The sequence below is a fragment of the Dermacentor albipictus genome, chromosome 2 (genome assembly GCF_038994185.2).
Source record: "Dermacentor albipictus isolate Rhodes 1998 colony chromosome 2, USDA_Dalb.pri_finalv2, whole genome shotgun sequence".
NCBI lineage: Eukaryota > Metazoa > Arthropoda > Arachnida > Ixodida > Ixodidae > Dermacentor > Dermacentor albipictus.
The window spans coordinates 70,681,744-70,698,530 of NC_091822.1; the positions used below are offsets into that span (position 1 = coordinate 70,681,744).

The window sequence follows — 16,787 nt, forward strand, 5'->3', positions numbered from 1 at the left end:
GTCGGAGGATCGAAAAGGAGAGCTCGCATGCGCCGCAACCCCAGTTGAGGCGGCAGTATGGACGGCGACAATTCTGATAAGCAGGAGGAGGCCTGGAATCGCCATCGGAACGATGAAGAGGAAAGACATTGCACAGGAAGCAGACGAACAGCGCGCCGAACGACTGGCTAAGCGCCGCAACAAAGTAGACAACCAGACTAACCTGGGTTTGCAATCAACATTAACCAAGGCTAGCCATGCTATCTATGCCTTAGCTTTCGCTACGTATATCCTGGCATAGCCGAGCTAAGCCACTGCCAATTTTTATGCTTTGCTTTTGCTCTTTCTCAGCTCCCTCCCCCAACTCGCGGAAGCTGCGGACCTCAAGATAAATCCTGCGAGGTTCTAATATAGCTCCACTGTAAAAAATCATGTTGCTCTGGGGCAACACATGGAACAGCTAGTATGGGCCCACTGTTGCGCTCGCAGGCGCGTATCGTGTTATGCAGGTTACAAGCGTGGGTATTGAGAAAGCGCATAGTATTCCAACAATTGTACATTGTTTCGATAACGCTCCCTCGCTTATGCGGTCAGCGGTCTTTCATTCTTTTTTTTTTACGAAATAAGCATTATAGGCCTTGCTATAGCTCCAGTTACGTCAAAGGTAGTGCGGGTTAGTTGGTTTGTGCGTGGTGGAAAACTTATTAGAGCTCTTATGACAACACACGGCGCAATGTATCGCATATCTTCTGTCAGATTTTCAGTTGCGTCTTTGCCTATATTGGACTCGCATTCGTGCTCGTTAACTGAACGGGGATCAACAAATACAGGCAGGGCGTCGTTATGCAAAAGTACTTGTAGGCACAACGTAAGCACTTATAGTATGGAAATAAAACCATCATCAACACGTCGCGATCATACCAAAGCGCAAGTTGGCGTTGGCGCGATATGTACAGTGCCCGCTTCCTGGCCACTCCCCCGTTGGGGGCGTGTGCCATAGAATCGAAATAATCATCACAACCAGCAGGCGCACGAGATTATTGCCCGGTAACACAGCCCCCTCCCCCGCCTCTCCGTTATGGGTATGTGCCACAGATTGGAAATCATCACCATAACAATTGGTGACCATCTCAAAGAGCTAGTTGGTTATCGCATGCACGAGAGAAGCGTGCATGCGATTGTGGCTTTATAATAGAGTCGTGGCAATACAAGATGAGCTCAACTCCTTTCTTGTGGGAGCTTCTCAAACAAATTTTGAAAATAGAAATACTGTCAATCCCTTTGCGCTGTTCGTTTCTTGCCATTTGGAGGCACAAGGGGGAGCGCCCAGCTGACATACTGATGCTTTTTGTGTATGAGCAGTGGGTGCAAAAAGCACATAGGTGTAAGGAGTGCCCGAGTATAGATGCAAAGCCTGTGAGGCAACACTTAATAAAAAGTACTACGCTCACGCGCGATGCCCTAAAGCACATGATGAACACCCCCCCGCCCCTCCCCACCCCGAGTTGTTTCAGAAACTTCATGGTTTGGTTACCGCTATCGCCTCTCCGAAGGCTTTTAAAATTTTGTAAAGTCTAACCAAATGAAGAAAAATCATTTTTTAGCACCAAGTGACCGGCTCTATACGTGTGTGCGTAGTGTTGCTAACAATGCAGTAAAGGAATATAAAAGAACTGTGAGCGGCGCCTTAATTAGAGAACCCTGCTTTATTGACTGCATGGGCGCCATCTTATCTTGGGGCGTTCTCCAAAGTACTTAAAAAGACCATGATGTAAGTCGTCGTCCGATACGATATCTCATGCCGCCTAAATGGGAAGATGTGCCTTTTGACATGCTGCTATTTATGGCGTTATGCAGTTTACGGAAAACTCGCATGTTAAATCGGAGTGCAGAACCAATTTTTTTTTCGCAGTCGCATTTCATTCAGGTGATTTCACAACTAAAAGCCTTTTATGATCAAAGAGACTTCCAGCCAGGCTGGGATCCATTGTCGATGTAGTGTATCCTTTTGCCTTCCATTTAGAGAACTGTTTACTGTAAAAATTCTACTGTGAAGTGTTTTGTTTTGTGCTTGTGGACCCGGCTATGATTGATTTTGCTGCTACGGAAATACTTTACCCAAATACATATTATGTTCGTAATAAATATTATGAAAAGAAAAGTGGTTGTGACCTAATGTTTAAATCATCGGACTGCTGCACCTGGCAGCAGAGGTTTGAATCCTGCGGCAGGATATGCTTGCCTTTTTTTGCTTTCTTTAAAAGTGAGGAGCAATCTTTTTGGCGAGAACCTGACCAGCGACCGACTGATCCAGGTGAAAGAATCGGATGGTAGGCAAAAACACTTCGCCTTAATAGGCGTACCCAACGTACACAACAGCACTCATTCGAGATGGAATATTTTTATTCAATGAGGAATGTTCATGTATTTATTTGTACAAACACTGCGCATCACAGGACCCGGGTGTTTTTAAATCTTCACAGAAAATATTCACGACCTCAACAAACTAAAGCAGGTAAACGAGCGTGCAATCCCACGGTACTTCGTGCTAGTGTGTAAGGCCATACTGTACGTAGGTCCGGGACGACAAATCAAAGCCAGCAATTTCAAATAGCTCAAGCATGCTGTTATCAATGCATTGTACTGTTTATATCAGTCAATTATCAGTTCCGCAAGCCCGATATTGCAACCTATAAAGCGTCGTCGAAATAACCAGCTAGCGAGCTTTGCAATGAAAATTCCTAGTACCAGGTGCATAATACATTATATAAAGTTTTTAGCAGTTTCTAGGATTGTCTAATGCGTCTCAATAAGGGGCTACACAATGTTACTAGCATGCTTGCAGATTGCGTCGCCAGACGTGAAGATGCTTTAGCATGGATTCACAGACAGACAGACAGACAACGAACTTTATTTAGTCCTGAGGAGCTACTTTCAGGACCTCCTAACGGGAGGCCATTGTAGCCGCTGGCCGCGCCCACGTAAAGGACAGAACGCCGTGACGCTCCGCTCTTTCCTGGGCCCTCTGGATAGCCTGGGCTTGCTTTCGGAGTACACAGCTGTTTTTTTTTTCATTGAGTGGAAAATCGGCCTTATTCGTTTACGTAAATCTAGCGAAGTTGGCGAGACGACCTTCAGTCTTGAAAGGATGAAAAGTGCGGTGTAGAGATATTTGCGAGATTCCTAAGATTTCCCGCGCATTTACTTTATCGCGGAAAGTAAGTTCCAATCTGTGGTTTCAGCAAGACAAGGATCTGTGAAGCCCAACCAGTCGCAACGTACGACGCGCTCGTGCTTATCAAACACACACCGCCTAACCTACCTGGCATGATCAAGAACGATCTAAGCTATATACAATAACCTTTCAACATACACGGTGCAACTTGCTTTGCATGAGCAGGAATGAACTATAGTTTGGCTCTTGTATGCAGTCTGTAGGCTCTTACGCCGACATTCTATTAGCTTCATGCACCGTCGCCCGAACTGGTGCACGGCAACACTAGTGGTAACGTACACTATAGGTTTAGACGCTTCGCCTTGACGATAACTGACGCTATGATGATGCTCGGTACACCACCCAGAGTAAGTTGACGTAACGCGCAAGCGCGTCGAGAAGGCTGCCGGAAAGCTGGTTGCGATGCAATGTTCTTGAGCCTGGAAGACGGGGGGCGTCCACGGAGGTCTCAAACGACGGCCGTGGCGTCTGGCACCAGGGGCTCGTTGTCCTCGCCCTCCAGGTCCCGGAGGATCATGTGCGCCGCCTTCTCGGCGATCATCATGGTGGGGCCGTTCAGGTGCGCCGACAGCGGCTCGGGCATCACCGACGCATCCACCACTCGCAGGCTTTGCACGCCGCCCAGCACCCTGCACGTACGCGCATGCGCACGAAATCGTTAAGGTCGTGCGCGAGGTAGGGACCGGACGCGGCTTCGCACTGAGGCTTCCCGTTTTTCTATGCGTGAGCCTATGTGGCGGCATATACTTTGAAGATTCGTTAAGAGAGAGCTGGATAGACAGCTGGGCTATAGTTTTGGCATGTGGCAAATAGCGCCGACACGCTTTCGGTGGCCAACGGAAAATTAAATACGTCTTGCGCATTTGGTTCTATCGCTGAAAGATAAATAAAAATGAATTATTTTAATTTATTAAAATAAAAAATTTATTAATATAAGTAAATAATAGATAAATTAAAAGATGATATAATTTAAATTAATTAATTAAATTAAACACATAATTAAATTAACACAGCGGCAGTAGGTGTAGAAAAATATGTTTTCTCTTATTTTCTTTTTTCGTGTACCTTTTTGTATTAGGACGCTTCACTCGTTCGCCTCACTGTCGCAGTTGTCGCTTCGACTGAAATTTTGTTCGTCTTCTCCTGGCTCTCTCTGCACACGTGTACGCCTTTGCCGTCACTGTGCGCTGCAGGATTTCATTTCTGATCGGCCATTGGTTTTCAGCAAGGCGAGGAAAACAGAAGAAAGGACATAATGCGCTCACGCGCATCTACGTTGATTGGGTGTACACGGGGAGGAATAGCAAAGCCATTTTCTTTCCACTTCCGAGAAATTGAAAGGTGAGCATGCTTATTAAGTAGTCGTTATGTAGCGAATAGCCGCTAACCTTATTGAAATGGTTGTAAGACGAGGTGTCTTCGGTACGGGGTACATCGTGTGTCGCGGCTAAAGTTAGCCTAGCCGTTCAACGAAAGAGAAATATAATGTAAAAAGGAAGGGACAAAATAGAAATATAAGACTTACGGTGTTAGTTCTTACGTTCAGACAACCGACCATCGTAAGTATTAATATCGTGTCTTGCACCGTGTTTATTTAATATTTTTTTTTCATCGAATAACTTTGCTAACATCAGGTGGGACACTTCACATTCGCCTGCGGGTGTGCAAATACATTGAAGCTACCTATTGACAGCTGCTGCTGAATAGAGTGAGTGCTAGCTAAGCAGCTGACGGAAATTGCAGTTCGTTAAATCTTGGCGACTGCTGTTCGTGGTCTTAAGGAATAAAAAAAAGAAAAAACCCGATAATTTGTCTTTGCGGAGGATGTTTGAATACATGCTGCGCGGACGAGACCATTAGGTTAGAGATTACTGGGCTCGCTTGTCGTTCTTGGTTAGACATCGGAGACTGCTTGAAGCTTCGCGAGGTGCAGAAACCATGAAGGAGTCCTGCGCAGGCGCACAAAGCAGTGCAAGCGCGGTTTTTTTTCTCCGCATTGTCTGCTCCAGCGCCGGGGGCATGTTACGTTGTGAAGCAAAACTTGTGGTGCGTCGCCCCCCCCCCCCCCAAAAAAAAAAGAAAGAAAGAAAAGGAAAAGAAAGCCAGCGTGCTTCTCTGCATTTCTTTATCGGATAGTCATCTGCGATTTGCTATATTCGCAGTTGTTCACCGGGAACTATGCAGCCGAGCAGGTTTTGCAGTGAACGAATGAATTAAACTTCGCGGCAAGTCGCGCTGCCGCACAAATGCGTGCGAAGCTTCTTACGTGGGCGCTTAGCGAGGACAGCGCCTCCTGGCGAGTCATGCACTCAGCCGTTCCCGCAGTGTGTTGTCCCCCGTGTGCAGCGGAAACTATTCTAGAATAGGAAATGCTCATAGGCAGTTGAACAGTGACTTATAACTTTTGGAAACTAGTCTTACTGAAAGTGGCATTCTGAAGAACGACAAAGACGCAGCAAATAAATGGTTCAAGAGCTTATGCGTGAGCGCCATATCTACAAGCGAATAAAAAATCCATGGGTCAAGGTAATTTAGCTGTGAGAAATTGATCAATATATACAGACAGCTGTTGAGAAAGCAGCATTAACGAGTTTCTTATCACAGTGAACTAGCAGTTAAAATAAGAATGTGGTTTGTTAAACTTTTGTGCCACATCTTTACGTATAAATCCCCATAAGAAAATATAATGAGTTGACCTACTTGAATTGAAAGCGCTGTCTTGCTGTAACGGTACTGAAATTTTTCCAGCAATTGTGTTGAGTGTAAGCACATGAGTGATTACCTCCATTTTTTTTTTTTGCGGACCACAGGCCTAGCATGGACAATTCCACCTCCCCTGAATTTCCATCTCGTCTGTTCCAGGCTATGCTGAATGAGCTGTCTTAAGCCTTCCAACCGGTTTTGCCCACTGATAGTTCTCGCGCTTCTGTCAAGCGTGGAAAGCCTCGGGGCAAGGTGCCCATCAGCAGCCAGAGTGTGTTGCGCGGATTTAACTGATGAACGCAACGTTGCCGACACAGGCCGCTATGGGGGAAGCGAATAAAATGAGACGATCTTCAAACGACCGCGACCAATGCTTTGTCGCTCCTCCGGCCACTATGTGCCAAGATTTACCGGTAACGTTGCCGCGTACGAGTTTGATCGCCAATAGGAACGCGCTCGCTGCTCCGGGCTCGTCGTGAGAGATCGGAGGTGTCGCGCCGAAAGGTCGCAGCGTCCTTCCCGCTACCCTTTTCTCGCCAGCCAGACTGTGCGTGTGTGTGTGTGGCGCTGTCCGTCAAACGCGAAAAAAATTACTGCAGAAAATTCCCCTGCGGGACCTGCTCATCTTGCACGATCATGCAACGAATGATTCGTTGAGTGGTCGAGTGTATACGCACACCGCGGCTCAATGTGTCCAGGGTGACGCAACGTGCTGCAAGTATTCCAAGGGCTTGTTGCAATTACATAAATTGGTGAACCTAATGAGTCGTAAATAATCTTACTGGGCGAAATTAACGTCATCGTAATTAATCAGCATTAGGGCTAAGTAATGTAAGACAATTTATTTTATTGCCTTCATTATTCTTGATTTGGCTTAAGTACTGTAATCGTACTCAATCTTAATTAGGCTTAAGTCATCTTAATTACCATGAATTATTCGTGATTAATCTTAGTCAATGTAAAGGTAATGAAGTCATATTACGCCTAAATATTCCTAGGTACCCGTAATTAAGTTTAATTAGGCTAAATTAATTTAACCGTACTTACTTTGATTAGGCTAATCAGATATAGACATTGAGGTCGTAGCGCTGGACAAGTTGATAGAAACAGCACGTGCTGTCGTCTTTCTTGTCCGCGTAATTCTAGCGCTATGACCTCAATTAGTGCAACGAAGCAACTATAGCCCGAAAATCTGCACTCCTGGTAATCATATTTAACCTGAACTAATTTAATTAGACTCAGTATTCCAATTTGCCTCAGTATTCCAATTTGCCTCAGACTCAGTATTCCAATTGCGGTGGTGCGTGAGCCTCGGGCGAGCGGAGCCGGTGAAGTCCGTGCGTGCGTGCAACGCGTACCTGAGCTCGGGGTCGACGACGGCGTCGCGGCCGCCGCCCATCTTGCAGGTGCCCGACGGGTGCCACAGGGCGGTGGTGTAGTGCCTCGCCAGGCACTCCAGGTACTCGTCACTCCACAGCAGGTGCCGCTCGCAGCCCGGGAAGTGGCGGGGCCAGAGGCGCGAGCCGAGCTGCTTGAACGCCTCGGTCTCGGCGATGCGCGCCGAGGCCTTCATGCCTGCGCGCAGAGGAAGGGTTGGCGCCCGTGTGCGGTCAACGTGCACGCGAGAATCCGCGCCGACAAGCGGACGACGTTATACGTACTACGGCTGTAAGGCGGGGCTTGCCGATTATTACCGGCATTAGGAAACGTGTTTACGGCGCCAAGGAAACTAAACGTTTAATGTTTGGCGCCCACCCTCTCCATTTTGCGTTTTTGCTTCCTCTTTCTCGCTGCTGTCAAGTAAGCGCAGAAGCCCAAACCACTCACCCCGTGCTCCTCGTAACAAAGGGTCCGTGAAACTGACAAACGAAGCCACAGCACGCCGAAAATAGCGTTGTCTTTTTTTTTTTCTTCACTCGAAGTGACTTGTGAGTGGTCAGACGGCATGTGTACTGCTGCTATCCTTATGAGCTGGGTACGAGTGCTCGTTTAAGGCTACATAGTGTCCCATTGGATAAAAAAAGAAAAAAAAAGAAAACATAGGCTGCAATTCGACAGGTGGCATTTACTTTAACATGATTTCAGTAAAAACTGAAACTATACATTTAAAAACAGATTCGGTACATTTATCTGCAGAATGAAATATGGTTCTTATTCACCTCATCGCACATAGCGCGTGACAGAGGCTCGTGCGATGTTCCTTTATTGGATAATACCTGAAATGTCTCTTATCAGGGACTTTACATCAATACTTGACATGAATGTATACACACGGCGTCGCTCTTGGCGTTCCCCACCTACGGGATCAAATCCAGTTTCATCCGACATCATCCTGCGTGGTAACGTATGCCTGTCTGGACGTCAACGCGCCGCGTCAGAGTAACGTTAATGATCCTGTCTGCACGTTAGCTTAGTACGGAATATGTTTGCGCTACACCCGAAAATCTGCGACCACGTGACGCGCACCCAGACGTACTACTTCGTGTGTGACGCGCCCCGTGGTGCCCGCGCATCCATTGCAATGTTGTACACGGGCTCTGTCGGATTGTTTTATTTTCTTTTTTGCCTCACAACCCTGTTTCTTTTTTTTTTTATCTCGAGTGGGTGAGCGGCTTTTCGTGGTACATAAAAAGACATGCTTATTAGCACAGTTGTTGTACTGCTACTACTGCTAGCGGTATGCTTTGCGGCAGCGGTGGCGTTGTGAAACTCGTCGTGAAGTCAAACATATTTCGACAGGGATTATATAAACATTTTGCATTAGGCCGACAACCCTACGCGACCATTGCGTTCTCACCGCAATCGTGACAGATAGACGTGCGGGTGAGCGCAGGACATGCGTAGAAATTTTTGTGGGCCGTGCGGGCTCTGTTATAGGTCTCACTGTAGTGTTCTGATATGTACATAGCGTATTCGCCGCGTAACGTGGCCCTATACAAATGCAAGTTAAGTTTCCCGCAACGGCATCGGTGGATTGCCTTGGCATGCTCTCGCGCTTGCCCCGAAGAAGGCATCTTTGACTGCTACAATGTGAAAGTGGCGACGGGTAGCAATCCTTGACTGCATGAGCTGCAACTTTTTTCGACTTTTGCGTCATTCCGGATTACATCAAAGCAAGCTGTATGGAAAGTAGGGAATCAAATCAAGGAGCGCGTTATGCGTCGATATCTTGTTCCTGTTTAATGGCGCAACAATTGCTCGATATCATAATCCAGCTCGAGGGAAGTGACCTCGCAAACGCTAGAGTATTCAGCTACATGATCGGGCCAGCTTGTGGCGGCCACCGTCGCCCAGCATATGATCCTTGCCTCAAGAAACGCGGCTGCATTCGCCCACGCAGATTTTGGTGAGGGATGCAACTGATTACGGCGGTGCGCAGTAGAACATTAGTGTGAAGCATGCTGTACACATTCCTCTAAATAAATATGCCGTGTGACTGGTGAATCAAAGGTGCTGCGCCTAAATGTTACAATTGGCGCAGAAATCTGGACGAACGGTTGGCACAGCCCCGAAGCGGCCGACTTCAGAGGTGAAGACGGTGCATCGAACGCTTGCTGAACTTTGCGTGATTAAGTGTAGCCTGACAGCCGAAACTGCATGCGTACAAAAATTGCCTGCATATAGCGGCAGGCAGCTGTAGGTTGGCACGTCGAATTGCGGGGAATGAACGCTCAGAAACAGCACGAAACGCACGTGCGCGCGATGGAACATCATCATCATCAGCCTGGTTACGCCCACTGCAGGGCAAAGGCCTCTCCCATACTTCTCCAACAACCCAGGTCATGTACTAATTGTGGCCATGCCGTCCCTGCAAACTTCTTCATCTCATCCGCCCACCTAACTTTCTGCCGCCCCCTGCTATGCTTCCTTTCCCTTGGAATCCAGTCCGTAACCCTTAATGGCCATCGGTTATCTTCCCTCCTCATTACATGTCCTGCCCATGCCTATTTCTTTTTCTTGATTTCAACTAAGATGTCATTTACCCGCGTTTGTTCCCTCACCCAATCTGCTCTTTTCTTATCCCTTAACGTTACACCCATCATACTTCTTTCCATAGCTCGTTGCGTCGTCCTCAATTGAAGTAGAACCCTTTTCGTAAGCCTCCAGGTTTCTGCCCCGTAGGTGAGTACTGATAAGATACAGCTATTATACACTTTTCTCTTGAGGGATAATGGCAACCTGCTGTTCATGATCTGAGAATGCCTCCGATGGAACAGGTAACCGGCTATCACCCGATCGTGTCTACGGTGTTCATCCTTCCCCATGGCAGCCGAAAACCTGCGTCGCTTCATTGCAGCACAGGATAGTCCTCATTACGCAAGTCCCCTATAGCTTCGTCATCGCACAGCGCGAGAATTGACGAGGTTTGCTTGATGAAGGCAGCGCCTCACCGCCGCTTTGTGGCCCTTGCCCTTGTCATTATACTTCTTTTTTTGGCACGAAATCCGTTGCCGGTACTTCAAAAACGGCCTCCAAGATTGCACCGGTGTGATTTTGTATGCCACGACTTACGGCAGCTGACGACAGCTGACGGCACAGTTTTCGAGAAAAATATTACAAGCGCAGCGATCATTTAGCCATGACTTTGAGATGGCGTGAGGAGGTTCTCGATCTCGGATGTTGCACATTTCGAAGGCCATGGTTCAGTTACCGGGGAATGATTAACGTCATTGTTAACACTGGGGGAAATGATAGACATAGCACAAGGATTTCCGTAATCTTTGCGCTTGTGGCTTCCAACGTTTTTTGTGGCATTAGTTTTCGACGGTTTGTATTTTCATCATCGTTTTCTAAACACCGCTACACAACAATTTCACGCGCACGCGCGCAATCAGTGCCAATGGCTGAATATGCAGAGTGATGTTTATTGAACATAATCAATTTTGCAAAATCACAAAAACTGTTTGAAGCCAGAAGAGCGAAGTTCAGGCGAATGCGCGTTCTGCACATGTTTCCCACGTTAGATAAACCGCCTCCTTGCAGCTAGCGTAGACGCTCAGCGCCAGAGATTCCTGTAGGAAACTCTAGGACGGACAAAAGCCACCAGTTCCGCGTACCAACGGTACCTCGCGCAGGTCTCCAGTTCGCAATGAATAACGTGGCATGTGAAACTCTGGGACTAACCACCCACCCCGTGCCATCATCCGCTCTGCACTTTTAATACTAAAATGTAGTTTTTTCCTTTCTTTTCTCGTTGTCTCAGTTTGTACGTACCTTTGACAATGACCCGGACGTCATCCGGATGTGACAGGTATCGGGGGTCAATGGCCGGAGGAATCCGGGGATCGGCACTCTTTAGTCGCAGCACACCGCGAGACTTGGGATGCAGCAGGACGGGCACCAGGTTGTAGCCGTGGCTCCCGCGCAAGGGCTTGTAGTATTCGTCGTACGCCTGTAAGCAATGGTGCACACATTCAATAGCCAACCAAAAGGCGGCTCGCGAGGAAAACCGAGTAGTTTGCAGGCCCACTTGTTTGTAACGCTTGTTTGTAACATTGCATTTTCCATGTAATGAGCATCGCCGGCCAAGGAAATTGCAATGCCGGAATTTTTTTTGTCCTCGTATTGCTGGGGCGCTATGCCGTAAAACTATCCCAAACTTTTCTATTCCAATTCTGCAATGAGCCCTCCACGATTGGTCAAAAACTTTTTTGGACCACCCCCCCTTCACCTGTGTGTCACGCGACGTCCCGGATACCGCGATAGCTCCCCATCTGATATGACGTATACACGCTGATTATGCATAATTTGACCGAACAAAAGAAAAATAATTATTTCTCATTCAACGCCTTTTCACCATTAGCCCTGGGCTATTGGTCAAAAGTTTTCGGGCTGCGCCCACTTCACCTGCGTGTCACGCGACGTCACAAAACCGCAAGAACTCACGGCGTCAAAGTGACGTGTGTGCGTTAAAGATGCATTAATATGCCGAACAAAACTGAATTTTCCTCTGAATAACCACAGGCTGCCCGTACCGAAAGGAATAAAAGATGGCTGCCACCGATTGCTCACGCACTGCTTACTCGCACCTGCCGGATAGCATGGGTTTATTTGCTTGTAATAAAACTTTTTGCGTGGCCGTGCAACGTTTCGGAGAACTTTCAGCACGTTTACGACCTCGTTCTGCCAACTCTTCTTTACTGAGAATACGTTGTAGCGTCATTCTTAAGCTTCCGTTGCATGCCGCCGCAATTTTCGACGAGCCACCGCAAGCTAAGTAAGGGAAAGCGGACCAATCGCAGACGCCGGTACCATCCTCTTCATCCGCTTATCTATTTTCAGTGCACTGGCTCGGCCCCATCGAATCTCTCTCCATTTGAGCGTGGTCCTCGCCTCTTGTCAGTCAATTAGATAAGACAAGCCGCTCAGTGTAGGCAATGTTATTCGTTTTTCAAGGAAACAAAAGTGACCTCCTATGAACGAGGAGAGCGTTTGATTGGTCTGTTCAGAGAACCCTGCGAGTGACTGCCCGATGCTTGCGTCGGCGGTTACGCAAATTTGACGTCTGGAGATCGGAATAAAAACATATTGGAATAGTTTTACGTTATAGGGCCCCTGGTTTCAATAAAAGTTTGTTCCTCCTCCTCCTCGTATTGCTCTTAAGCACATTCTGAGTAAGAGTGCACGATCTGCTAGTGAACTTGATGCGATCTAATACAGGCGAATCCAAAACGAAAAAGTCCGATTTTCCAATAAATTGTACAGGCGTGCATTCTCATTGGAGGGGATCGAATGAGAAACCGTCGCCGTTCGTTTTACTCTTGCGGACGTCTTGTCGTTATCAATGCTAAACAAATCAAAAAGTCAAATGTCGAGATCATATCAAGTATGAGCCAGAGCCACTATTTGTCGGCAGTTATTTCGATGCTTTACTGCGCCCATCGTAGACGACGTGTTCGATTGGAGGTTAAAAAAGTTATCATTCAAACAGTCAATACTGCTGGACACAAGCAATGTTGCTTCTGAACAGTAAAATCCACTTTTGCGAGGTGAATAATGTCTTTAGTAACTTTTTGAGCCCTCTGCACGGGGGTTCTTTTTAGTATCTAGATTTTGTACATCATGTTATAGTTCACATTGTATTTATCTTTTGTAGTCGTGTCCTTGTTTGTCGTAAGCTTCTTCTGCATGATTGAGGTTTACGATGTGTTCTAACCTTGCGGCAATATTATCTATCGATTAACTTATCAGCAACTCTGCGAGCGTACATGAATGAATAGCGGGTTCTCTCACGATGTTTTTTGTTACTTTCGCGGAAATACATGCAAACGCAATACCTTTTGTTCGAGTCCGATGTCGAGCATGAACCTCTCGCCTTCGCTGGAGGCCGGCGACATAGAGAAGAGCAGGATTTCGATGTCGGGCACATCAGCGGCCGTTCCATTGGCTGGCTCGGTCTGCACGAACGCGACCGTCTCCACACCGCCGGGGATGGTCCAGGGACCTGGTCGAACAGGAGACCGAACATTCGATGCTTGTGGTGGTGGCGGTCGTGATTTATCGCTAAAAAAACGCATTTAGGGCTAAAGAGACAGCGACGAAAAAGCGTGTCAATGTGTGCTCATTTGTCTTCTCTGGCTGTTTTGGTGTTGAAAGCATTTTTGAAGCTGCAAAGTGTCCGCGTTTTGTAGGGGCACAGAAATGCGCATGCCCAACATGACGGTGCACGCGGTCGCGCTCGAAAGGCTGAAGTCGCGAAGTGGTCCCGCGACTTAGCACTGCAGTCTTACTCTCTGCTACGAACGTTTTGTCGCCTAGTACCTAGACGAACGAGCATCGCAGATGTAATGCCTTTTCGGCTTTAGGCGTCTCATTTTTGAAGACGAAAGAGCAGCTGGCGTCGGTAACATCTGGATTAAATTGTGGTCTCCGAGATCAGGCGTCAACGCGCAAGCGATCACAGGCGCCATGGTTAAGTTTTCGAGGATAAGCATTGGGCGGTGCGGACAGTTGAAATCGTTGAAACGCAGCTCGATGGGTGTGAATCCGGTACACGTATATGGACGGGATGTTCACACTGGTAGTTTTAATAACTCTTCACTCTCTCTAGGGCGCCAAATTAGGGTCAAGGAACTACCAGTGCGTTTAAAAGGCTGAGATGCTGTTGGCAATGTCATGGGACGCCGACCGGGCCAGTACTCGGCGCCATACTTGAACAGGACTTCCAGTCCCTTGAAACCCTCTGGAACAACGATGTCATGAACTCATCGCTTACTCTCGATTCGCAATAAGTTTGTGGGCATCACTGAGGGTGACGACATTGAAGAAGTCCAGGATTTTGTTGTTGCTAGTGTCGGCCGGTCATGTAGTTTCTACTGCCCTAACCTCTCCTCCCTTAATCCCGTCTCAGAGATGCCACTATCACGTTCTGCTGGCGCTCCGCCTATAATGTCCAAAGGGCAGCTTATATATGACCACAATGACTACCTTGCGATACAAACTACCAGAATAAACATCGACACTTCTTCTATGCGCTCGTCAAATCCAGCTTTTTTCTCTTTGCCGCTGGCGTAGTTCGCATTAGAGGTATTTGATGTCGCTTCACTTTCCGCATTTTAGTTCAGGCAGTGCAGCACTTTCGTCTTCGATTTGACAATGCAGCGCACGCCGTCTGCACTGCGCTCTTTGATTTGACTTCGCGCAGGGTCAGTTCAACACGAGTTCGCAGTTTTCTCGCACTCACGATTTAGGAGGTGCAGACGTCGTCCAAGCTTTTGGCAGCAGGCGACATGGCGCAGCGCTAGTTAATTAGCGGTGTGTGGACGTCAGTATCTCCCGTTTTAGTTACCGCATTTGTTCTAACTTTCTGTTTGCGTAACGTTAAAGAAAGCACTAAGAGAAGAAATTGATCGGAAATGAACAGAAAGATGGATTTAGCCAACTAGCCCAGTTCTGAAGACGAAAGCATATATTCTAGTTTGCATAAGCAGCTGATCGGCACTGGTCTTATGACTGAATCCAAGGGGTGGAAGACTTCCACAAGGTAACGAATGGATCGTCTTTTGCCGTAAAAGTGCATAGCGAAGTGTAGATGGTCCCGTGCGTGGTGCCACTTGTTTGTATACCTCTGCCGTCTTCTCCAGAACACGTTCAGGCAGATGCAACTAGTCACCAACCTCCAGTGATATATCCACTGCCGTTCTTCCCACAATCCCCTGCTATTCGAAAAGGCAGTCATTTGCCAATCCACACGCGCACTGGTAACTCGGTGTGGATCCGCCTTGTCTCTCCCGCCGCGAGAGGGTTGCGTTAAGAAGGATACGTGTGAGGTACTGCACTGATGTCATTTGCTACTCGTACAAGAGCTCCGGACCGTCGGTCAGCGTCCCGCGCGACACGTATCTTCTGCCCTCGCCCAGCGCCCCTTGCAGATACCGCACATCTTGTGAAATTGTACACCTATGTAAGCCGCTCACCTGACCACCATCTGTGGATCCATGGTCCCCACCATATATCCCTGTTGGACTTCGTTGAACACAACGAATTCTTCATGTAGATATAACTTGCACGAATCAAGCATGTTTTTGCTGTAAGGCGAACTTTTTCATAAAAGAAGAAACTATTGCGTGCACTCGTGCATTCTGTTCCTTCAGAAATGAATGTATTAACTGCTTACCACGAACCATCACTGCCTTTTCAGTAGCTGTTAGTTAAACGTGGTTTATGAACAGGGACTCACTCAACACGTAGTAATTGTAACTAATGCAGTTGCAAAACAATTTGAAAGTTTCCAGTTATAGCCGCGATTAGGCTAGAACGCTAATCAGCAGTCCAGTTAGGCTTGGCCTCCGAAAGCACTTTCGTTGGCTATAATTATGCATCTCGTATTGTAAAGTCCACCCATGAAAGATAGAAAAAAGAGAAATACGCGCCAACACGTTTTGTTAATCCCTACGTCGAATTTCTCGCTGCATTTCTCACTGTGGGACCTTCATGATCGGAGAATTAAGCCTCTCGTGCCTACACTAGACGCTTAAATGAGAACGGAGAAAAACGCGTCGCAGAGTCTGCGGTTGCAGTTTGGAGGAGGACCGCGTCGATATTTGTTGCCGTACTTTTGCGGGAACGGGTCGGATCCATGAGTACCTGTGTTTTCCATGAGCACACATACCCTTGTGCGGTAATTGGTTGGTTACAAAGCGTACGCGTAAGCTAAGCAAGAGCTAAAACGAAAACTGCTGTTCTTCTAAATGTTTTCTAGCACCCACATCTGCTTAGATCGAAAGCTTGAAATGGACCCGACCTCATGAGAATTCAATCAAAATGCAGAGCGTCGGGCTCTGAGAAATATGTGCTCTGGGGATGCAAATGGGTGATAAGTGTTTCCTCGTAGGCCGGCTTGAGGCGATGTGTAGGGACTGTTTCCTCACGTCCACGCTGCGCAGCGACAAAAGACTTGGAGGAACGGCGCAGAACCGGAAAGAGTCCATCATAGGCCGGAATTACAGGCGCCCCTATGCCGTCTCGCCTTCGAAAAACATGTGCGGCAGACGCGAGGTCTGGGTCCTCGAATGTATGTTGCCTGGCTGACACGGGTTAAACGGGCTGTAGGTCGCAAAAGTAGTCTCGCAGGCGTTGAAGATAGGGCTGGTGTTGAAGTGGCGCCTTCTCTGTGGCAAACAGGTCGCCGGGATAACGTAAGAGGGAGCCAAAAACAAGTTCAACTGCAGAGCACCCATGGTCGCGACGGAGGACGACTCAAAGGCCAAGCATTACCAACGGCAAGTGGTCGGTCCCTTACTCACGGTCCCGCAGCGTGCCGTGAGCTCCCCTGGTGTCCGAGCAGATGTGGGCGTTAAACTTTCATAGGACTCTCAAGGTGGTGTACCCACAGACCACGGGCAAGACGAGGTAGTCCCTGTAGTTTAAC

At 47.7% G+C, this 16,787-nt stretch overlaps 1 protein-coding gene across 1 annotated transcript in view; it reads right to left on the reverse strand.

The window, feature by feature from the left end:
* Window positions 1–2,364: 2,364 nt before the first annotated feature.
* LOC135908194 (glucose dehydrogenase [FAD, quinone]-like) overlaps window positions 2,365–16,787 on the reverse strand; it is a 32,674-nt gene continuing 18,251 nt past the window's right edge. The window contains exons 8-11 of the mRNA XM_065439943.1: window positions 13,195–13,361; window positions 11,132–11,309; window positions 7,276–7,492; window positions 2,365–3,843 (exon numbers count right to left, since the gene is read on the reverse strand). Coding sequence (XP_065296015.1) covers window positions 3,663–3,843; window positions 7,276–7,492; window positions 11,132–11,309; window positions 13,195–13,361 — 743 coding nt within the window. The 3' untranslated portion in view covers window positions 2,365–3,662. The remainder of the gene's footprint in view (window positions 3,844–7,275; window positions 7,493–11,131; window positions 11,310–13,194; window positions 13,362–16,787) is intronic.